Source organism: Coregonus lavaretus, assembly GCF_964263955.1.
Source record: "Coregonus lavaretus genome assembly, chromosome: 14".
NCBI classification, from domain to species: Eukaryota; Metazoa; Chordata; class Actinopteri; order Salmoniformes; family Salmonidae; genus Coregonus; species Coregonus lavaretus.
The window spans coordinates 37,137,875-37,162,543 of NC_140001.1; the positions used below are offsets into that span (position 1 = coordinate 37,137,875).

General features: G+C 43.7%; 2 protein-coding genes across 4 annotated transcripts in view; one reads left to right on the plus strand and one right to left on the minus strand.

Moving 5' to 3' along the window:
* Window positions 1-900: 900 nt before the first annotated feature.
* LOC311141583 (uncharacterized protein) lies at window positions 901-22,450 on the plus strand. The gene is made up of 5 exons (XM_084176954.1): window positions 901-980; window positions 11,176-11,457; window positions 21,319-21,402; window positions 21,529-21,545; window positions 21,652-22,450. Exons 1-5 carry the CDS (start codon window positions 944-946, stop codon window positions 21,751-21,753), a joined length of 522 nt encoding a protein of 173 aa, XP_084033080.1. The 5' UTR covers window positions 901-943; the 3' UTR covers window positions 21,754-22,450.
* The window catches only part of rabl6b (RAB, member RAS oncogene family-like 6b), a 31,940-nt gene continuing 29,698 nt past the window's right edge, over window positions 22,428-24,669 (minus strand). For all 3 annotated transcript variants that reach the window (XM_084176953.1, XM_084176951.1, XM_084176952.1), the window contains one exon: window positions 22,428-24,654. In XM_084176953.1, coding sequence (XP_084033079.1) covers window positions 24,454-24,654 — 201 coding nt within the window. In that variant the 3' untranslated portion in view covers window positions 22,428-24,453. The remainder of the gene's footprint in view (window positions 24,655-24,669) is intronic.

Sequence of the window (24,669 nt, forward strand, 5' to 3'; positions counted from 1 at the left end):
CACAGATGAATGCCGGGTATGGTGTCGTGTGGGCGAGTGGTTTGCTGATGTCAACATTGTGAAAAGAGTGCCCCATGGTGGCGATGGGGTTATGGTATGGGCAGGCATAAGCTACAGACAACAAACATTTGATCAATGGCAATTTGAATGCAAAGAGATACCATGATGAGATCCTGAGGCCCATTGTCGTGCCATTCATCCACCGCCATCACCTCATGTTTCAGCAGGATAATGTACAGCCCCATGTACACAATTCCTGGAAGCTGAAAATGTTCCAGTTCTTTCATGGCCTGCGTACTCACCAGACATGTCACCCATTGAGCATGTTTGGGATGCTATGGATCGATGTGTGCGACAGCGTGTTCCAGTTTCCGCCAATATCCAGCAACTTCACACAGCCATTGAAGAGGAGTGGGACAACATTCCACAGGCCACAATCAACAGCATGATCAACTCTATGTGAAGGAGATGTGTCGCGCTGCAAGAGGCAAATGGTGGTCACATCATATACTGACTGGTTTTCTGATCCACGCCCATACTTTTTTAAAAGGTATCTGACCAACAGACGCATATCTGTATTCCCAGTCATGTGAAATCCATAGATTAGGGCCTAACGTATTTAATTCAATTGACTGATTTCCGTGTGTGAACTGTAACTCAGTATAATTATTGAAATTGTTGCATGTTGCGTTTATATTTTTGTTCAGTGTATAATAACCTTGCTGCGTACTGAGCCTATCTATTTGCCTTTTTTTTTTAATGACAACATAATGATGTTATTCAATGACATTTAATCAACCCAACTATGCAAAAAAAGAAAAAAAGTATATTAGGCAAGAATACTGTGGTTGGCCATTTCCTGACATCCCCTATATCAGAGACTGACATAGTTTCTTCTGTGTTTTACTTCATATTTTGACTCCAGCAACATTCAGCAACAAAAATGCTTCTTCTGACTACAGTGGTTTTCTGGCTTGCTGGTAAGGACCATGTGTGTGCCATGTACATTTGTATGTTACCTGCACTTCATAGTAAATAGCTTGTGACTCTTTATGTATTTATTTTGCATGTTGCTGCCTTTTAATCTGACCAATGATGGATTTCAGACTGACATTTTCAGTGTAAACTAACCGAAGGCATAGTAACAACATGGTTTACAAAGTAATTATTGATTTGGCTGAACTGATATTAATTAATGGAATGAGTCAAGTCAAAATATACTGTACATTTCTTTGTATTCACATTTCTTTGTAAGTGTTTGTTACAAAGTTACAACTCATACTGTCAGATGTTTTCAAAATAGAGAAGAGAAAATGATAGATTCAATAGTTAGCATAATTATACTTCATGAAACAATTAGGGCTAAATAACAAGTTTAATTCTACCAAACATGCTCTGATCTTGACATATGCGACATGGTTGGTTGTGATATTTGAGACAGGAAATTAACAACTATTCTGGGAACTGATGTCTTCATAGATACTTTTGTATATATAGTGAATGTGGACACCCCTTCAAATTAGTGGATTGGCTATTCAGCCACACCTGTTGCTGACAGGTGTATAAATTCAAGCACAAAGCCATGCAATCTCCATAGACAAGCATTGGCAGTAGAATGGCCTTACTGAAGAGCTCAGTGGCTTTCAACGTGGCAGCGTTATAGGATGCCACCTTTCCAACAAGTCAGTTCATCATATTTCTGCCCTGCTAGAGCTGCCCTGGTCAACTGTAAGTGCTGTTATTGTGAAGTGGAAACCTCTAGGAGCAACAACGGATCAGCTGCAAAGTGGTAGGCCACACAAGCTCACAGAACGGGACTGCCGAGTGCTGAAGTGCACTCACTACTGAGCTTCAAACTGCTTCTGGAAGCAACGTCAGCACGTCAGCATAAGAACTGTTTGTCGGGAGCTTCATGAAATGAGTTTACATGGCCGAGCAGCCACACAAGCCTAAGATCACCATGCGCAATGCCAAGCGTCGGCTGCATTGGTGTAAAGCTCGCAGCCATTGGACTCTGGAGCAGTGGAAACGTGTTCTCTGGAGCGATGAATCACGCTTCACCATCTGGCAGTCCGACAGACAAATATGGGTTTGGCTGATGCCAGGAAAACGCTACCTGCCCCAATGCATAGTGCCAACTGTAAAGTTTGGTGGAGGAGGAATAATTGTCTGGGGCTGTTTTTCATGGTTCGTGCTAGGCCCCTTAGTTCCAGTGAAGGGAAATATTAATGCTACAGCATACAATTACATTCTAGACGATTCTGTGCATCCAACTTTGTGGCAACAGTTTGGGGAAGGCCATTTCCTGTTTCAGCATGACAATGCCCCTGTGCCCCAATGCCCCATACTTTTGGTCATGTAGTGTACGTAACATATAGGTCTGTCAGTACAATTCTTTTGAATGTAATATCCCAAACTATTCATCAACATATCATATACACTCCCCTCCGTATGTATTTGGACAGTGAAGCAACATTTTTAAATTTCGCCCTATACTCCAGAATTTTGGATCTGAGGTCAAATGTTTCATACGTCATAAGTATTTGGACAAATTCACTAATAGTGGTCAAGCTATTACCTTACCAGCTCTTTCTATGATTGAATGGACACCCACCCTGTATTCAAAAGCATGTTGTGTTTCAACTGATGGAGGACACAACACAAAAACCTCAGATAATGTAAAATAGGGCCTAAGCTAAAACATATGCGAATATCGTTTTTTTTTTACATCATTTGTAAACCTTTTTTTCAAGAAATTATCAAATAGTTTGACAACCCCGTTTGTAAGCTTTTAAATTATATACATCTCAACCTTTTATCTTACCCAGTGATGAAAACATGGATGTCTCATGGCATGGTGGGGTATGCAAAATAGGTCAATTTTGAGCAGCTTTATCTCTAGAATGATTTTGCATTCAGGTAAAAAAAATTATAGGTCCACATTTTTTGGGGTATTCAGGTCCACTTTCTGAGCACTTCTATAATGGGCTAATATGTATGGAAGGTTTCGTTCAAATCAAAAGGGGTGCTGTCAAAAAGTGATTGAATTCAAATGGATTTACACATCTAACTTTATCAATAATCATTATTCATCATTTATTCATGGATTTTTCCTTAATCATGGCATTATCAGGATTAACTTAAAAGTGTTCAGAAACGTATTATCTACTCACAGAAAGAAAATGACTACAGTCATTATTCACCATTAATTTCCTATAGTGCAAAATGATCAGAAACACAACTAAAACAAGCTGCAAATGCATCCATAGAGTGTGTAGAGTCAAAAGTTTGATGTAGTCATTGTCTGCAAGTAATATGGGATGAAATACTAAACTTTTGACTACTTTAATACACTACACAGTGCATTTGGAAAGTATTCAATTTTTTAAAACAGAAATACCTTAAGTATTCAGACCCTTTGCTATTGTCAGTGTTGGTGTGGGTGCGTGGAGAGGAGTCAGACGCAGGACGCATAAGCTAAGTCGAACAGGACTTTACTAGATGCACAACCAGTACAAAATAAAGTGCCTCTAACGAGGAGGCAAAACGACAACGCAACACAGTGCGTATTAATAACAATGCCAGAGTACTGCACAGGATACCACCAACAGACAGGAACTAAAATAACACACAACTAACGAACACAACCACAGGAAACTTATAAGGCACATAATCAAGACCAAACGGACAAAGGTGTAACAGACAGACCAAACCAAACGAACATCGAAACATTAAACGGTGGCAGCTAGTACTCCGGGGACGACGAACGCCGAAGCCTGCCCGAACAAGGAGGAGGAGCAGCCTCGGCAGATTCCGTGACAGTACCCCCCCCTTGACGTGCGGCTCCAGCCGTGCGCCGACCCCGGCCTCGGGGACAGCCAGGAGGACGCGGACCCGGGCGCGGGGGATGACCACGGTGGAACTCAGTCAGGAGGGATGGATCTAGGATGTCCCTCCTAGGCACCCAGCACCGTTCCTCCGGACCGTACCCCTCCCACTCCACGAGATACTGAAGACCACTCATCCGGCGTCTCGAGTCCAAGATGGTCCGGACCCTGTACGCCGGAGCCCCCTCGATGTCCACTGGGGGCGGAGGGGTCTCTCCTATCTCATCTTCTTGGAGTGGACCAGCTACCACCGGCCTGAGAAGAGACACATGGAACGAGGGGTTAATATTCTTATAATCAATAGGCAGTTGTAACCTGTAACACACCTCGTTCAATCTTCTCAGGACTTTAAAGGGCCCCACAAACCGCCGACCCAGCTTCCGGCAGGGCAGGCGGAGGGGCAGGTTTCGAGTCGAGAGCCAGACTCGATCTCCCGGTGCGTATACCGGTCCCTCACTGCGGTGGCGATCGGCGCTCGCCTTCTGTCGACGGATGGCCCGCTGCAGATGGACATGTGCAGCGTCCCACGTCTCCTCCGAGCGCCGAATCCACTCATCCACCGCAGGAGCCTCGATCTGGCTCTCGTGCCATGGTGCCAGAACCGGCTGATACCCTAAAACACACTGGAAAGGTGTTAGATTGGTGGAGGAGTGGCGGAGAGAGTTCTGGGCCATCTCTGCCCAGGGGATATACCTTGACCACTCCTCCGGCCGGCCCTGGCAATAGGACCTCAGAAACCTACCCACATCCTGGTTGACTCGTTCAACCTGCCCATTGCTCTCTGGGTGGTACCCCGAGGTAAGGCTCACGAGACCCCCAAGCGTTCCATGAAAGCCCCCCAGACTCTGGAGGTGAACTGGGGACCTCGGTCAGACACTATATCCTCGGGGACCCCATAGTGCCGGAAAACGTGGGTAAATAGGGCCTCAGCGGTCTGTAGGGCAGTAGGGAGACCCGGCATTGGGAGGAGACGACAGGCCTTGGAAAACCGATCCACAACGACCAAAATGGTGGTATTCCCCTGGGAGGGGGGAAGGTCGGTCACAAAATCCACCGAGAGGTGGGACCATGGTCGTTGCGGAACGGGCAGGGGATGTAACTTTCCCCTGGGTAGGTGTCTAGGCGCCTTACACTGGGCGCACACCGAGCAGGAGGAGACATAAACTCTCACATCCCTAGCTAACGTTGGCCACCAGTATTTCCCGCTAAGGCAGTGCACTGTCCGGCCAATACCTGGATGTCCAGAGGAGGGTGATGTATGAGCCCAATAAATAAGTCGGTCACGAACCTCGAGCGGAACGTACGTCCGCCCCACAGGACACTCGGGGGGAGTAGGGTCGGCACGTAACGCCCTTTCGATCTCCGTATCGACCTCCCACACTACCGGAGCCACCAGACAAGACTCCGGCAGTATGGGAGTAGGCTCAATGGACCTCTCCTCTGTGTCATACCGCCGGGACAGGGCGTCTGCCTTACCGTTCTGGGACCCTGGGATGTACGTGATCTTAAAAACGAACCGGGTTAGGAACATGTTCCACCTAGCCTGACGAGGGTTTAGTCTCCTAGCTGCCCGGATGTACTCCAGGTTACGGTGGTCAGTCAGAATGAGGAAAGGGTGTTGAGCCCCCTCAAGCCAATGCCTCCACACCTTTAGGGCCTGAACCACAGCTAACAACTCCCTGTCCCCTACGTCATAATTACGCTCCACCGGGCAGAGCTTCTTGGAATAGAACGCACAGGGGCGGAGTTTAGGTGGCGTGCCGGACCGTTGCGACAGAACCGCCCCAATACCGGCTTCTGAAGCGTCCACCTCCACCTGGAACGGTAAAGCGGGATCCGGATGCGCCAGCACCGGAGCCGAAGTGAACAGGTTCTTCAGTTTAACGAATGCCTTGTCCGCTTCAGCTGACCACTGCAAACGCACCGGACCCCCCTTTAGCAGGGACGTAATGGGAGCTGCCACCTGTCCGAAACCCCGGATAAACCTCCGGTAGTAATTAGCAAAACCCAAAAACTGCTGCACCTCTTTTACAGTGGTTGGAGTTTGCCAATTACGCACGGCCGACACGCGGTCAACCTCTATCTTCACACCAGATGCAGACAATCGATAACCCAAGAAGGAGATGGACTCCTGGAAAAACAAGCATTTCTCTGCCTTGACATACAAGTCATGCTCCAACAGCCTCTTCAACACTCTGCGTACCAGGGCTACATGCTCGGCTCGTGTAGAAGAGTACACTAGGATGTCGTCGATGTACACTACCACACCCTGCCCATGCATGTCCCTGAAAATCTCGTCCACAAAGGATTGAAAGACTGAAGGAGCATTCATTAACCCGTATGGCATGACGAGATATTCGTAATGACCCGAGGTGGTGCTGAATGCTGTTTTCCATTCATCTCCCTCCCTAATGCGCACCAGATTGTACGCGCTCCTGAGATCCAACTTTGTGAAGAACCGCGCTCCGCGTAATGATTCTGTCATAGTCGCAATCAGAGGAAGAGGATAACTGTACTTAACCGTGATCTGATTGATACTACGATAATCAATACACGGGCGCAAACCCCCGTCCTTCTTCTTCACAAAGAAGAAACTCGAGGAAACCGGGGAAGTGGAGGACCGTATGTATCCCTGTTCCAAGGACTTGGCTATGTAAGTCTCCATAGCCGCGGTCTCCTCTTGAGACAGGGGATACACACGGCTCCGCGGAAGTGCCGCTCCTGTTTGGAGATTTATCGCACAATCCCCCTGTCTATGAGGTGGCAACCGTGTTGCCCTAGTCTTGCTGAAAACCAGTGCTAAATCATCATATTCAGGGGGAATGTGCATTGCGGACACCTGGTTCGGACTCTCCACCGATGTTGCCCCTATGGAAACACCTAGACATCTCCCTGCACACTGGGCAGACCATTCCATAAGAGCCCTCTGTTGCCACGCAATGGTAGGATCATGGGTGCTTAACCAGGGAAGCCCCAGCACCACGGGATACGCAGGAGAGTCGATCAGATAAAACTGAATGATCTCCTCATGACCCCCCTGCGTAATCATCTTCAGTGGCGCTGTGACTTCTCTAATCAACCCCGACCCCAGCGGCCGGCTGTCTAGAGCATGAACTGGGAAAGGGGGTTCCACCGGCCGAAGGGGAATTCCTACCCTGGAACAAAATACACGATCAATAAAATTCCCAGCTGCGCCTGAATCTACTAGCGCCTTATGCTGGGAATGAGGTGCCACCTGTGGAAATCTCACAGGTATACACTGGTGTCCAACAGAGAGCTCTGGGTAAGTGGGGCATCTACTCACCTGAAATGGCTCCCCAGTGCGTGACCTGTTGTCCCCTGTCCCAGGAGACCCTCCCCAACACCTAGCCGCAGTGTGCCCTCCACGGCCACAGTTGGTGCAGGGGACGGCCCCCCTTGGGTTCTCTCTCCTCCTCTCCCTAGCGCCTGCACCCCCGAGCTCCATGGGAATCGGCTCGGCGGTGCTGGAGGATGGAATGGACGACCCCCATTCGGGACGTCCGCGTGTAGCCAGCAGGGTGTCGAGACGGATGGACATGTCCACCAACTGGTCGAAGGTGAGGTTGGTGTCCCTGCAGGCCAGCTCACGACGAACGTCCTCTCGTAGGCTGCATCGATAATGGTCGATGAGGGCCCTCTCATTCCATCCCGCATCTGCTGCTAGCGTCCGGAACTCCAGGGCGAACTCCTGGGCACTCCTCTTCCCCTGTCGGAGGTGGAACAGACGCTCCCCCGCCGCCTTCCCCTCAGGTGGATGATCGAACACTGCCCTGAAGCGGCGGGAGAACTCCGCGTAGGTGATGGTAGCGGCGTCTATTCCCCTCCATTCGGCGTTAGCCCACTCCAACGCCTTGCCGGAGAGACAGGAGATGAGGGCGGAGACGCTCTCGTATCCCGAGGGCGCCGGGTGTATGGTGGCCAGGTAGAGTTCCACCTGCAGGAGGAATCCCTGACACCCGGCTGCGGTACCATCATATGCCCTCGGGAGCGAGAGCCGAATGCCGCTGGGTTCCGGTACTGGGAGAGGAGGACTGGCCGATGGTGATGGTAAGGTGTGCGAAGATGTGGGCACCTCGCCCATAACCAAACGGCGCAGCGTGTTGGACAACTCGTTCATGGCGACCCCAAGTTGCTGGATCATGGTGTCTTGATTGCTGATCCTTTCCTCGAGGGACTTGGGTGCCGCCGTTGCTCCTGCTGACTCCATGATGGTGTGTTATTCTGTCAGTGTTGGTGTGGGTGCGTGGAGAGGAGTCAGACGCAGGACGCATAAGCTAAGTCGAACAGGACTTTACTAGATGCACAACCAGTACAAAATAAAGTGCCTCTAACGAGGAGGCAAAACGACAACGCAACACAGTGCGTATTAATAACAATGCCAGAGTACTGCACAGGATACCACCAACAGACAGGAACTAAAATAACACACAACTAACGAACACAACCACAGGAAACTTATAAGGCACATAATCAAGACCAAACTGACACAGGTGTAACAGACAGACCAAACCAAACGAACATCGAAACATTCAACGGTGGCAGCTAGTACTCCGGGGACGACGAACGCCGAAGCCTGCCCGAACAAGGAGGAGGAGCAGCCTCGGCAGATTCCGTGACAGCTATAAGCCTCGAAATTGAGCTGTTTCCATTGATCATCCTTGAGATGTTTCTACAACTTGATTGGTGTCCACCTGTGGTAAATTCAATTGATTGGACATGATTTGGAAAGGCACACACCTGTCTATATAAGGTCCCACAGTTCACAGTGCATGTCAGAGCAAAAACGAAGCCATGAGGTCGAAGGAATTGTCCGTAGAGCCCCGAGACAGGATTGTGTCGAGGCACAGATCTGGGGAAGGGTACGAAAAAATTTCTGCAGCATTAAAGGTCCCCAAGAACACAGTGGCCTCCATCATTGTTAAATGGAAGAAGTTTGGAACCACAAAGAGACTTCCTAGAGCTGGCCGCCCGACCAAACTAAGCAATCGGGGGAGAAGGGCCTTGGTCAGGGAGGTGACCAAGAACCTGATGGTTACTCTAATAGAGATCCAGAGTTCCTCTGTGGAGATGGGAGAACCTTCCAGAAGGACAACCATCTCTGCAGCACTCCACCAGCACTCCACCTTTATGGTAGAGTGGCCAGATTGAAGGCACTCCTCAGTAAAAGGCACATGACAGCCCGCTTTGAGTTTTCCAAAAGGCATCTAAAGACTCTCAGACCATGAGAAACAAGATTCTCTGGTCGGATGAAACCAAGATTGAACTCTTTGGCCTGAATGCCAAGCGTCACGTTTAGAGGAAACCTGGCACCATCCCTACAGTGAAGTATGGTGGTGGCAGCATCATGCTGTGGGGATGTTTTTCAGTGGCAGGGACTGGCAGACTAGTCAGGATCGAGGGAAAGATGAATGCCGCAAAGTAGAGAGAGATCCTTGATGAAAACCTGCTCCAGAGTGCTCAGGACCTCAGACTGGGGTGAAGGTTGACCTTCCAACAGGACAACAACCCTAAGTACACAGCCAAGACAATGCAGGAGTGGCTTTGGGACAAGTCTCTGAATGTCCTTGAGTTGCCCAGCCAGAGCCCGGACTTGAACCTGATCGAACATCTCTGGAGAGACCTGAAAATAGCTGTGCAGTGACGCTCCCCATCCAACCTGACAGAGCTTGAGAGGATCTGCAGAGAAGAATGGGAGAAACTCCCCAAATACAGGTGTGCCAAGCTTGTAGCGTCATACCCAAGAAGATTCGAGGCTGTAATCCCCGCCAAAGGTGTTTCAACAAAGTACTGAGTAATGTGGTCCTCTGTAGCTCAATTGGTAGAGCATGGCGCTTGTAACGCCAGGGTAATGGGTTCGATCCCCGATACCACCCATACGTAAAAATGTATGCACGCATGACTGTAAGTCGCTTTGGATAAAAGCGTCTGCTAAATGGCATATTATTATTATTTTATATTAGTAAAGGTTCTGATGACTTATGTAAATGTGATATTTCCCTTTTCTTTTCGCAAAAATTTATAAAAACCAGTTGTTACTTTGTCATTATGGGGTATTGTGTGTAGATTGATTTACATTTACGTCATTTAGCAGACGCTCTTATCCAGAGCGACTTACAGTTAGTGAATACATTTTTTTTTTTTTCATACTGGCCCCCCGTGGGAATCGAACCCACAACCCTGACGTTGCAAATGCCATGCTCTATCAACTGAGCTACATCCCTGCCGGCCATTCCCTCCCCTACCCTGGACAAATTGTGCGCCGCCCATGAGTCTCCCGGTCGCGGCCGGCTGCGACAGAGCCTGGATTCGAACCAGGATCTCTAGTGGCACAGCTAGCACTGCGATGCAGTGCCTTAGACCACTGCGCCACTCAGGAGAAACATGAATGGGGAAAACAATTTAATCAATTTTAGAATAAGGCTGTAACGTAACAAAATGTGGAAAAAGGCAAGGGGTCTGAATACTTTCCGAATCCAGTGTGACTCTGTAAGAGTAAACAGGTGTTATGTGCATCCACATTTTAATGGCGACTCAGTGGTTTAATAGAAAGGTATGAGCAGTCAAGAATCCAGTTGATGAATGTTTACATTTATTTTCCTATAGGTTTGAAACAATCACAATAACATACATACATATTAGTCTCTAAGGTGCAATTAATCCAGAATGAAATTAAAACACAAAAATACAGAATGATAGCTCAAATTCACAGGAGGCTGCTGAGGGGAGGACGGCTCATAATAATGGCTTCAACAAAGTACTGAGTAAAGGGTCTGAATACTTATGTAAATGTGACATTTAAGTAGTTATTTTTTTAAATAAATTTGCCCAAAAAATGAACAACCTGTTTTTGCTTTGTCATTATGGGGTATTATGCGTAGATTGATGAGGAATAAAACAATTTAATCCATTTTAGAATAAGGCTGTAACTTAGCAAAATGTGGAAAAAGTCAAGGGGTCTGAATACTTTCCGATTGCACTGTACATTAATTTTGTCTTCAAATGCGGTGACTAGATATATAAAGTGTTTTCATCTCTAAATGGTGAAAAGATATATGTATGAAAATACCCTCAAATTAAAGATGGCATTCTATACTGTTGCTTCATATGAAACATTTGATCTAAAATCCAAAATGCTGGAGTATAGAGCCAAATTTATAATTTTAGCTTCACTGTCCAAATACAGTACATATGGAGGGAAGTGTTGGTTTTTGATTTTTCGAATATGAGTCTAAGATTTCTAATATTAATCTATAATTATATTTCACAGGTATATGTGATGGTGTGCAGAGACTGACGTGTCCTTATGATCTAATGGACGAGGGCCTCCCCAGGGTGTGGTGTAAGGAGACCTCCCCACAGTGCTGTACAGGCTTCAGCTTCAGCAGGCAGAGCCAGTCTTTGGATGCAGGAAGTCTGAAGGTGACCCAGGGTGTTGACTCCTTCACTGTGGATGTCCTGAACCTGACCCAGGGAGAGGGAATGTATTGGTGCGGTGTGCTGAGCAGCAATAACACCATCATCAAACTGGCTGAGGAGTACTTCTACAGCAGTAAGTGTGATACCTGCCCTTGACTGTGCACAGACGTCGCCAGATGTCTTGATGTAAGTCAGAGTAACAGTGAGTGAAGAAGTGTCAAGTGAATTTCTATCTCTAATTCAACCTAAGCTTGAATCATTACCAGAGGTTGTAAGGCTCTGGTTTTAATCATCAATGATTCAAGGTCCACAACTCACAAGTCTTATCTGTATTTTTATTCATGGAGAGAGCTCTCCTGCCAATGACACAACATACTGTTTTTATACTTCTTGACAAACAAAGGCACTATGCTCCTCCCACCTTTAGGTGGCTTTCTTAAACAGTTCCCGCCTTCCCCCTTGAATGGTTAGTACCGCCCCCTCTGTTAGTGGGTTGACACTACATGATAATTCTAACATTTATACTGTGTTTGGGGTGAAATTCTTTAGTCATTATTCTTAAAATCCAAATTAATCTAACAATCCACCCCTTTGACTAAATATTCCCACATTCAGGATAAATGTATTTTACAAGCATGATTAATCTCAGAGATCACATCAGAACTAATAAACATTTCATCCAATTGCGGTCTTTCAGGGTCCAAATCCTCGTCATCCACCAAGCCTGGAGGATCGTTTTTCACATTCCCCTGGTCAGAGTCCGGAGTCAGTCCATCTCTCATCATTGTTTAGATACTGCATTTCACCAACGCCTGACTCACCAATCCTCGGACACAGGGAACAAGACAACAACCACATAATACAAGAATACCCATACAAACACTGATCGCTCCTAAGATGGTGGCTGCTAGGGTTTTCCATTTACCAAATATTTCATCAAACCATCTATCCACAATGTACTAACTTCTGAGTTCAGTTCATCCTTCACTTAGTGCAGTTAAATCTGTAAGAGCTCTGGTGACTGTCCCATCCAGTGTGGTGTTGTTAGGGATAAATGTGCAACAATGGCTTATCTTTCTATAGACACTGGCCCTTTCTGCCTGATCTAGAACCAACCTCTACTAAGTTATGAGCAGGATGGCGGATAATCGCTCAGAGATCCCCTTTACTGCATCTCTAGTCTGGTCAATAAATCGTTGTTGGTTGTAATAGATATAATTTATCCAATCCATATTTTTGTTTATTGTCACCCACCAGAAAAATGTTGTAGTAAAACTCTCCCATATTTGATTTATAGCTTTTTATTCGTCTGGAACACCCCTGGGGATGCCTATACCATCTATCCAAATTGGGCTATTTCCTTCCTGACTTATTTCTTTTTCTCCTAATTATTCTTCCTGTCACTGGTCTTTGATAACCAATTCTTACAGGTTGGACCAACAATACTGGTGCACAAGTACCCACCCGGATAATCGCTTTACTGCATCTCTAGTCTGGTCAATAAATCGTTGTTGGTTGTAATAGATATAATTTATCCAATCCATATTTTTGTTTATTGTCACCCACCAGAAAAATGTTGTAGTAAAACTCTCCCATATTTGATTTATAGCTTTTTATTCGTCTGGAACACCCCTGGGGATGCCTATACCATCTATCCAAATTGGGCTATTTCCTTCCTGACTTATTTCTTTTTCTCCTAATTATTCTTCCTGTCACTGGTCTTTGATGACCAATTCTTACAGGTTGGACCAACAATACTGGTGCACAAGTACCAGCCCATCCCTCTGGTGATGTCTGTCGAATGCTCCCTTTGTTAGTGCATGCCCACCACACATCAGTCAGAGGGATGGTTAGGCTCCTAATTTTTTTTTTCTTCCTCCCTTCCTTATCTAAATCAGTCACATTAATTATCTCCTTACAGCCATCAAAATCACCCAAGTTACGGGTGCCATTTCTATGTCTGTAGCACTGTTATTCGCCAGGAGTTAAAGTGAATCTAGGTGGGCTGGCCCAGTATGTCAATTTTGCCAGCCCAATCCCTGTGCAATTTGGCTCTTTTTGATTGGACCCCAGGTCTAATACACAGGGAAACATTGCCTTTGGCATTGGGGCGGTCAACATTGTTGGTCGCCCAATGGAGCATGCATAACAATTGGTCTCCCCCAAGGCCCTAGCGGTGTATTTCATCCACTTTAACCAGAGATTCTCATCAGGGACCCCATCCACTTCCCCATTGTTCCATTCTTGGAGGAGAAAATCTTTCATAGTGGACGGGTTAGTCAAATTGACTCCGTCATCCCTTGACTGATTTACTCGGTCTATTGCCATTAATGGATTAATGACAGTACCTGCTCCCTCTATATCTTTTGACTCCATTAAATGTAATCTTAGACAAGTATCCCGTCCGTATACGTCCGCGCAAGCCCAGTAAGTTATTTTCATATCCTCTTTAGTGACCTTTACTATCGTTACTACCATCTCCGTGGGGATGTCGTTATCTTATCCTCCATCTGGACGTCCAGCCCCCCCGTCTCATATCTCCGTCCCCCAGTATGTCTAAATACCTGAGCCCAGGAACAATCCGCCGAGGGAGCTGAACATAAATACAACGGGATCTTATAATCCCATGTTGCTTGCTTATCTGCTCTGATAAGATCCCTAATCCTAATTTTGAATCTTACTCCCCACCCTTCTCTGACTCCTATTTTGTAGATCACTCGCCCTTGATGGTCAGTATGTCGGGTCGCTTTCCCTTTATTTTTTACTAATGGTAAGGCCATAGCGTAATTGGTGCGAGGTGGTGGTGGATCTTGACCTACCACGACCATTGCCGAGACTATGATGCAGCTCAGGGTCACCCATATTCCCAAAAACCGCCAACCCTCTCCTGTCTTAAGTCCTTCTGCTCGGTACCACCCCATACTCACACCCTAGGAACACACTACAGTGATGATAGGTCTGGGTAGGAGATCTTCGTTGACAGAGGTGAACCCCGGACCCTGTGGTCCAGTTCTGCTCGTCAACTCTGCGTGTGCTAAGCGGTGCTTGTATGTGGTCTTACCTTCTTGCAGTGGGTAACATGGACCCAGGTTCCTCTCTCTGCTATTCTAATGGCCAAGGTGGTGACCAACATAACCTGATAGGGCCCTTCCCAACAGGCCTGCTTCCAGTTTTCCTTCTAGTGACTGGATGCTCACCAGTCACCTGGTTAGATAGTGGGCCACCCTCTCCTTTAGTTCACCTGTGGGGCACAAAACCTCTGACATACGGGTGTGGTTAATAAACTATCTTCACACATGTTCAGATTAATGTAACAATTTCTGACTGCATTCTCTTTTTAGACTATCTAAAAAATGTTTTTTTTTTTTTTAAAGTATTTTGTCCTCTCCTTCGTATATTATCTAATACAATTAGCCTCTTCCCCCCTTTTGACACATAGTTCTGCTTATGTGTAAATTTTTTCCACCTTCCTAAACATTCCCTTAGGTTATTTATCAACCAATTGCCATGCCTTTCATTTTTGAGATTGTTTTTTGCTTCTTTGTTGCTCCTCCCACTTCCTTTGTCTTTATGGCGGCTAAATTCGACTTTCATTCAGTTCAGAATCAATTAGTAATCCAATCAAACAATCTCTTATCTTGTAAAAACACTTATGTTTAGTTCAACCTCTGTTCTACCCCGGCTCTCCCGGGCTTGACCTGAAGACTGATTGTTGGACATGACAAGTCCATTTTTTAGGTCACTTAAGTATTCTGCCTAGCAACAAAGAATAAAAACCTCTATGTTCGTGATTAACCCAGTTATCTCTAATAGCCCACCAAAAAAAAACCATCATCTTTAAACCACGACCAATGTCATCCCTCTTTACTCTCTACCATTTGGGTAACATCCCTGATATATTTATGAAAAGCTAAGACTGTTTGGGAAGAGAGCAACAACATAACCTGTTCTTCCTCCTCAGAGTTCCAAATGATTTTACCATGGGCTGCCATTGCCTAAATACTGCCTAACTTCATAAAATCCCTCAAAATTCCTCGAGTATACAATGATTATTTAATTGATTACTCTAAATCTGCTACATGTGATCTCATTCAAATGATCCATTATCAATTATTTGATCCACCCCCTAGTAAAATCTCTTTCCTCTTCTATTCTGGAGTTCTACCTCTCCCAACTATTTCCCCTAGTGGCCATTAAATACTCTGCTCTCGTCTGTTCCTTTTCTTACTCTGTTAGTCTCTGCTTTTCAAGCTCCAGAAACTGTTATCTCTGTCTCTCAGCCTGCTTGTTTTTCAAACCTAAACAGTTTCCTTCTCTCTTTTTCTTTTATTCTCTCCCTCTCGAACTTCCTCTGTCTCTCTAAGTCTGTCTCTGCCTCTCCTTTTTCCCGCCAACCAGAGCCACAAATCATTCTCCTCACAGCTCTATCGCTACTTCCCTCCTATCATTACTGAATCAATGATAATACATTTACATTCTAGTCACCCAGCAGACGCTCCTATCCAGAGCAACCTAGTGAATACATTTTTATTATTTTTATCTTTATATATATTTTTTTACTGGCCTCCCCCCGTGGGAATCGAACCCATAACCCTGGCGTTGCAAACACCATGCTCTATCAACTGAGCTCCATCCCTGCCGGCCATTTTCCCCCCTACCCTGGACGACGCTGGGCCAATTGTGCGCCGCCCATGAGTCTCCCGGTCGCTGTCGGCTGCGACAGAGCCTGGATCCGAACCAGGATCTCTAGTGGCACAGTTAGCCCTGCGATGCAGTGCCTTAGACCACTGCGCCACTCAGGATAATAATAACTGCAATAACTATCAAGAATAATTATAATAACTATTACGAATTATATTGTCCTTTTTCTGATGTTCTAATTGTAGTCTTTCATTTTAGTTTAAAATATAAAGTTATTTATAACAAATCCAGAACCCACCACAGGCTGGCCCCATTCCCCCAGCACAACAGCCAATGCCACTTGCTTCCCTGTAACGAAAATAAATTATCGTTTTAAAATCTTCCAACCATTTGTTTTTCCCGCTAACCCACCTCAGCTCGCTATTCAATATCTTTAACAGTTTTCTCTGATTCGGCCCCAATCAACAAAACAAATGCTTGATATTGTTTATCAGCATACACTTAATGACATTCCTACCATTTGAACTATGTCCTGTCTCACTCCCCCCCTCTCCTGCTCCTTCCTACATTATGGGGGAGGCGCGGGAAACTTCCCTACAATCTTCCTTCTTAGGAAATAATGTCATTCGTACTTGTAACATATTTTCATAGATTATTTAGAATACTACTAAAGTTATCTTATGCAACTTTTAATACACGTAAAAACTCTCTCTCCACCCATTCTCTATTGAATAAGTGCGTCTTCCTAGTTACCCCATAACCACGCCTCAAATCTTTTATTTAGCATTTAACCAACCAAATACTAAGTAGTATCCGGTTATCATTTATACCCGCCGTTGAATTTCCTCATACACACATATTTCACCTTATGCCATTCAAATGCCCAACACGACAGAATAGTTCAATTCAACTCTCTATTGGTTTTTCAAGTCGCTCCGGACCAGAGCGTCTGCCAAATGACCAAAAATGCAAACGTAAATTTCTCTACTTTCTCACTCATTACGTACGTCTACGTTTGAGCGCGAAAGCTCATACATATGCATAATAATATGCCATTTAGCAGACGCTTCTATCCGAAGCGACCTACAGTCATGCGTGCATACATTTTTTATTTTATTTTTATGGGTGGTCCCGGGGATCAAACCCACTACCTTGGCGTTACAAGCGCTGTGCTCTACTAGCTGAGCTACAGAGGACCACATCGTTGGACTTGATAGGTACCTCTCAAATAATCGCTTTGTGGTGTTTTTAGCCAATTCTTAATTGACACGAATCATTTTTTCAAACATTTTACCCGTTGAACCAAAAATATTGACTGTCATCCTCCTTTTCCCCTGCAGTCACGATGGTTAAATATTCCTTTGTCCCCGTTAAAGCATTTTCGCGCTTAAAAAAAACACACTCGCTGTCTCTAGCCCCTCCTTTCGCTGTTCTTTCAAATTAGTTCCAGTCTACATGCATCTGTTTGATCATAAATTCTAATTTTTCTACTTCGAGATGCCCAATAAATTCATACCTCTTCTCCCACATGGATCCATAAAACATATTTCTTTCATCTCCCGTTAATTCTCAGACTTGTTTAGAACATGTCTTTCCCATGGCGGAACAATAAGAAATCCCTCCCCCCCTTTTTGTTTTTTAAATAATTCACTCCCGAATTATTTTCGTAGGAGCTAATCTCTTAGTGCGCCTCTTGCTTTTGTAATTAACCCTTTAAAATTATTTAACCCCTAACCCAGAGTTTCTATTTAAAACCCCGGATTCATGAAAATAGTAAGTTACCCAATTTTCCTCACGCGACTTATTTTTTTCTCCACCCCTGAAATAATGATCACGTCTCCCGAGGGATTAAGTCTCACACATATACGACCTTATCATCTGCCAAACTTGTTTGCAAAGTTCTAGCAAATGCCCAGTCGTATATAGAACTCCCGACACATCCCTCTCATACGATGATAATTATTTCCCTGTTTATACTGAACATTGCAATTCGTACAATGACAATATTAACTAGTTTACATTTGTGATTGCAATTCACTTTCATGTCATTTCGGACTAGTTTTTTTTTGTAATAGCTATTTACCTCTAGGATCAATTGCGGACCCTTCCTGTCGTAATAATTATTACCTTCTTTGAGATTTTGGTAACCTGTCTGCCCTTCACAAGAATTCCTATTCTTATACAAGTTGAAATCATTTCACCAAAATCCATGAATAAAACTACTGACCTTTTCCTTGTAGTTTGGATTCAAATAATTTTTCAAACTCGTTAACGTCTTTATCGTTCATAAAGAGTAATCACCGGCCTGTTTTATAACCTTAACGTCGAAGGCCAGGACTATTCTCCACGGATGTAATCACCCGGCCGTGCACGGACTTCGGTGTCTTTAGAACGATAAAGATGTATTAAGCTCCGCTCAGAAGGACCAATCTGTCAAGTGAATTTCTATCTCTAATTCAACCTAAGCTTGAATCATTACCAGAGGTTGTAAGGCTCTGGTTTTAATCATCAATGATTCAAGGTCCACAACTCACAAGTCTTATCTGTATTTTTATTCATGGAGAGAGCTCTCCTGCCAATGACACAACATACTGTTTTTATACTTCTTGACAAACAAAGGCACTATGCTCCTCCCACCTTTAGGTGGCTTTCTTAAACAGTTCCCGCCTTCCCCCTTGAATGGTTAGTACCGCCCCCTCTGTTAGTGGGTTGACACTACATGATAATTCTAACATTTATACTGTGTTTGGGGTGAAATTCTTTAGTCATTATTCTTAAAATCCAAATTAATCTAACAAGAAGAGAACCCTGAAATGTAGCCTATGGTACCTACACGGATACTTTAATTGCTATCCAACCACTTACAAGTACATCACAAGGTCTTGGATTACATGTGCTCTGCTGTAATGGTCCTCTCCGATATTTCTCTGTATACAGTGCCTTTGGAAAGTTTTCAGACCCAATGACCTTTTCCACATTTTGTTACATCCTTATTCTAAAATGGATACAAAAATTTAACAAATCTCATCAATCTACGCACAATACCCCATAATGACAAAGCAAAACCAGGTTTTTAGAAATGTTTGCAAATTAATTACAAAAATAAATAATGAAATATCACATTTACATAAGTATTCAGAGCCTTTACTCAGTACTTTGTTGAAGCACTGTTACGAACCCAGTGGCTTTAAAAGTATAGGGTGGATGGAAAAGAGGCCCGTAACATAACTCATGCGAATCAGGCTATTGCCAAGGAACAGTGAGAACAAAATACGCCAACAACCAAATGCTACCGTCAAACACAAAATGTTTATTATAAAACACACAGTAAATGGTTTGGGGAAAAGGGGCTGAGCTGGACCCAAGGAATGAAACAATAAAGTCAAAACCCCCTAAACTGATCTTGCCTGCCTCAAGAACTACTTAGCTTACGGCTAACCATACAAAAATACAGTGGGTGGTCCGCTCAGGTCTAACTAGTGTGTTTAGACAAGGTTTTCCTACGGGTAGCGTATGCCCAAGGGCGACTTGCTAAATCCCCCTTTTCCCAGGCACAAATAAACAATATAGGTACCATACGGACTAAACAGTTAACGAGTGAGTACACAAAAACAAGACACCACCGTATACATACTCACAAACAAAAAGAGTCTCTGTCAGAAAACACAACTGACTAGCTTTTAAAACAAGGGGATGTGTGATATGATTGGGTAAGAAAACAGAAACAGGTGGTGCAATCAGGATAAATGTCCACTGATTGGTCCACCTCAGCAATCAGCAGATTAACTGATGACTGACAGGTGGGACACACCAACGACCTCCAATCAGGAACATAAAGGACACCTGTGTTTAGGGCAGAAGGAGAGGAAAAACACAAAAACAAGCACCTTTGGCAGCAATTACACTACAAGCTTGGCACACCTGTATTTGGGGAGTTTCTCCCATTCTTCTCTGCACATCCTCTCAAGCTCTGTCAGGTTGGATGGGGAGGGTTGCTGCACAGCTATTTCCAGGTCTCTCCAGAGATGTTCGATCGGGTTTAAGTCCGGACTCTGGCTGGGCCACTCAAGGACATTCAGAAACTTGTCCCGAAGCCACTCCTGCGTTGTCTTGTCTGTGTGCTTAGGGTCGTTGTCCTGTTGGAAGGTGAACCGTCACCCCAGTCTGAGTACTCTGGAGCAGGTGTTCATCAAGGATCTCTCTCTACTTTGCTCCGTTCATCTGAGGAGTGGCTTCCACCTGGCCACTCTACCATAAAGGCCTGATTGGTGGAGTGCTGCAGAGATGGTTGTCCTTCTGGAAGTTACTGCCATCTCCACAGAGGAACTCTGGAGGTCTGTCAGAGTGACCATCGGGTTCTTGGTCACCTCCCTGACCAAGGCCCTTCTCCCCCGATTGCTCAGTTTGGTCGGGAGGCCAGCTCTAGTAAGAGTCTTGGTGGTTCCAAACTTCTTCCATTTAAGAATGATGGAGGCCACTGTGTTCTTGGGGACCTTCAATGCTGCAGAATTTGTTTTACCCTTCCCCAGATCTGTTTCTCGACACAATCCTGTATCGGAGTTCAATGGGCAATTCCTTTGACCTCATGGCTTGGTTGTTGCTCAGACATCAAATCAAATCAAATTTTATTGGCCACATGCGTCGAATACAACAGGTGTAGACATTACAGTGAAATGCTTACTTACAGCCCTTAACCAACAATGCATTTATTTTTTTATAAAAAAAGTAAAATAAAACAACAACAAAAGTGTTGAGAGAAAAAAAGAGCAGAAGTCAAATAAAACAACAGTAGGGAGGCTATATATACAGGGGGGTACCGGTGCAGAGTCAATGTGCAGGGGCACTGGCTAGTTGAGGTAGTTGAGCTAATATGTACATGTGGGTAGAGTTAAAGTGACTGCATAAATAATTAAGAGTAGCAGCAGCGTAAAAATATGGGGTGGGGGGGCAGTGCAAATAGTTTGGGTAGCCATGATTAGCTGGTCAGGAGTCTTATGGCAGGTGTGTGCCTTTGCAAATCATGTCCAATCAATTGAATGATGATCAATGGAAACAGGATTCACCTGAGCTCAATTTCGAGTCTCATAGCAAACGGTCTGAATACTTATGTAATTAAGGTATTTCTGTTAATTATTTGTATACATTTGCAAAACTTTCTAACAACCTGTTTTCGCTTCGTCATTATGGGGTATTGTGTGTAGATTGAAGAGGAAAATGTTTTATTTAATCATTTTTGGAATAAGGCTGTAACGTAACAAAATGTGGAAAAGGTCAAGGGGTTTGAATACTCTCCGAATGCACTGTAGAGAACTTTTGACTTAATTTGTGTCTCCTCTACTCGCTTCAACCTCAGGTTCCTACGTTTGGGACATTCTTCGCTGGATTCTGATGCCTCTGCTTCCCATGGTGTCCATATTTTCTTACTGTTACTTAAACAGTAAGTCCTTACAACCTCCAAGCATGCAATTAGCCTGAATGCATCCATAAAGTACTGCTCTTCCATTGACAAATACTAGTTCATAACACTTTGAGTAACTAACTTCAACGCTTTCTCTCCAAACAGGAAAACACCAAAACAAGGTAAAGTATTACATCAAAACATTGAATTCCTTAAATAGAATAGCAATTGCCATGTAGTTACTGTTTTTCAACAGCTATAACATACACCTGGTATTTCTTACTTCAGAAGGAGGAGGGCCAACTCATGAACATCGCTATGACCTCAGATCTGGCACAAAATAATCGACAGAATGAAGACTCTGCAGAAGAGATAACTGAGCTAGAATGATGGACATTGCCAAAGGGGACACACAATGTTAAAGGCGCATTCAATTCTATGCTGCAAAACAAGACAGCCATTTCAGCTTTTTACAGTTACAAACGTGCAAGTTATTCTAAAGCAATTTGATAATAAAATCCAATGCACCTAATAGCTTATATACTGTACTTCCTTTTTATTTGAATATATCAATGTCAAGAAAAGGTTTGTCTCCCTGGTGGTTACAAGAGCTAAGTGAAAATAATCTAAACTAATAGTTTGTAGTAGCTTTCATGATTTTCATACTGTAAAAATTGAAATGCCATCTATGAAGAAATAAGTTTGCATTTATTAGGACAAGCCAAACACAAGTTTACATCCAGTGAAAACATGGAAAAGTTTCATGGGATGAAAATAAATATCAACGTACCTTTCTATACATTATTTTCTTATTGTACAACATAATCCTCATGCGCCAATTGGAACTTTGCTTTTAGCATTATTTTGCCTAATGAACCACCCATTGAATGACAACAGTAGACAGACAATGCAGCAGTATTTAAGATGAATGCATAGTTTAATATTTTGAAAGATACATTTTAAATCGTTGAGTGTAAACTAAAGTGACAAGTATGTAATAAATCTAAAAGTCTGTCACGTCAGTTAATAAACATACCTTGTAACATTGTGGAAATAAAAGCTTTATGTACTGTATATCATTCCTGAATACCACCTGCATTTATTTTATTGTCTGATATGAATTCATGCTGCTCTTAATTGCATTGATGGGTGTCTGTCATCATTACAGAATAGCATGGTATCTTTGCAATGTAAACAGATTTGAATGACTGCTTTCATTTGCAGTGATGTATTTACATAATATTTTTTGTGATGCAACTAGTCAACCTGCTTTAGCACACTAACACATGGGGAATATGTATAAATTTGGAGCGGGCAATAGAAACCTTTTATTTTCAGTCAAACCAGATGACAAAGAACCACATCATACGTATTAATCAATCCCATTTGTATTTCCTCATCAGGAAAACATGATAAAGATAAATGCCATAGATGAGAGTAGTATTAATGAAGCACTACTGTTGTTGACATGTTTAAGTCCAAAATTAGCTGCATTCAATGTAAGTAGGCTGCCATTGAAAAATCTCCAAGAAATACAGCTATTGCAAGACATTCTATTTCAAATGGGCATCTGAAGCACAGGTAAAGTTAATGGAACCTCATGATGAGACAGACATGATAACAGTTATGTTATAGTTAACACAAGAACAATAGGAGCCTTGGAATGCAGAAAAAGATTGAGAAAAATTATGAAGTAGCAGTTCATTATTTAAGTTAGCTTATTGTGCAAGCAGTTTATGACTTTTGCAATCATTCATTTATAAACTGGTAGGAGTCCCTTAACAATATAAAACAACATTATTATCTCCAAGCAGCAGCTCTTTATAAAAGCAAACATTTCCATATATTGTGTAGTGTGCTGCCAAGGTTTTGGTACTGGTTTCAGCAACAACAAAAAAAGACAGTATATGATACATTTCAGTGACATAACAGTTACACCTGTCTGAAGCTACTTCCTGTCAGTTCTGATGCATTATAGTCTAGACTTACCATAAGAACACTTAACACATGGTTGATGAGGATTGCAGACATGTACGTATGTTGTATGTAACCTCTTTTTAAGGCATCTAATTAAAACACACTGAAATGTGTACTGAGGCGGTAGAAAAGGTGACAAAGGCAGCATCCCAAATGGCATCCTATTCCTTATATATATATTACACTACTTTGATCAGAGCCCTATGGGCCCTGGTCAAAAGTACTGCCTTGTATAGAGAATAGGGTGCCATTTGGGATGCAGACAAACTGAAAATACAGTCAATGTAGCTGTAAAATGGTGCATTGGGGGACCTGTTCCATTGTGGGGGTGGGGGGAGTAAATGATCAAATGGAGCGAGTTAGTACTTAGTCAAAAAAAAGAAAAACTCAATTAAATTGCAGCACAACTTTCAACAACCATTACATCACTGAGTCAGAGAAACAAAACCAGTGGATCAAAGTAAGAGGACAATCTTCAATATGTGAAATATGACCATCTAGCATGTATATACTCCACTACGTAATATCAACACTGTCAAGCAATCATCACTTTACAAGAGCATGCTCTCAAGCAATTTTTACACAAATAGAGGACATTCAGATAAAAACGTTAGCCCTGCCAAGCCCATTTGGAGTGGTTCCATTTAGGAGAGCATAATTTCAAAAGTTAAAAGAAAAGAAAACAGTAAGCAAATACACATTTTAAGTTAAACGTCAAAATAAAAATATTTCCTTAGTGGCTCTACTAACTTCCATACCCAGTAGTGAACATATAGCTTGCATCACAGTGGGTGTCAGTCATTTCCTTCCCTTTTCTCCTCTTGGTTGAAGGTAACACGATTTTATCTTCAACCTAGTTTCTCATCTCATCTCATCCAAAGATCATGTGTTACAGCATCAGTAGTGCTCATGGGAAATAATATTAATGCATCATACAGCCACCGCAGAGTCTAGGTTTTTGCCTGGGAATGGGTGACCATGAACCATGGGTATGGCTTGCGGATGCTGCTTGTGCACAAATGAATCTGGTTCTAGGAACCATACAAGTTTCAAACGACAACTTGGGTTCTGCAGCTCTTCAGAGTCAAGTTCCAAAAAAGGATGACTTGGGTTCTAGAGTTCTTCATAGTCTCCGCCCTCTCTATTTGCTGACCCCTCCCCTCCAGCCAAGAAATCCTCCAAGTCATCCATGTCCCCGGTTTTCTTGGTCCGAGATTTCTTCTTTTTCCTCTCTTTGTCATCACCTGTTCCGGTCTCATCTTTCTCCTTCTTCTTGTCCTTTTTATGCTTCTTCTTGCTGCTCTTCTCATCCTCCTAAGAAAAAAGGCA

What these genes read in the sequence shown, in the direction of transcription:
- LOC311141583 (XM_084176954.1), top strand. Translation starts at nt 944, where the DNA reads ATGCTTCTTCTGACTACAGTGGTTTTCTGGCTTGCTG. An exon ending in AGTGGTTTTCTGGCTTGCTG is followed by an intron (nt 981 to 11,175) that starts GTAAGGACCATG and finishes TATATTTCACAG; the next exon opens with GTATATGTGATGGTGTGCAG. An exon ending in TGAGGAGTACTTCTACAGCA is followed by an intron (nt 11,458 to 21,318) that starts GTAAGTGTGATA and finishes CTTCAACCTCAG; the next exon opens with GTTCCTACGTTTGGGACATT.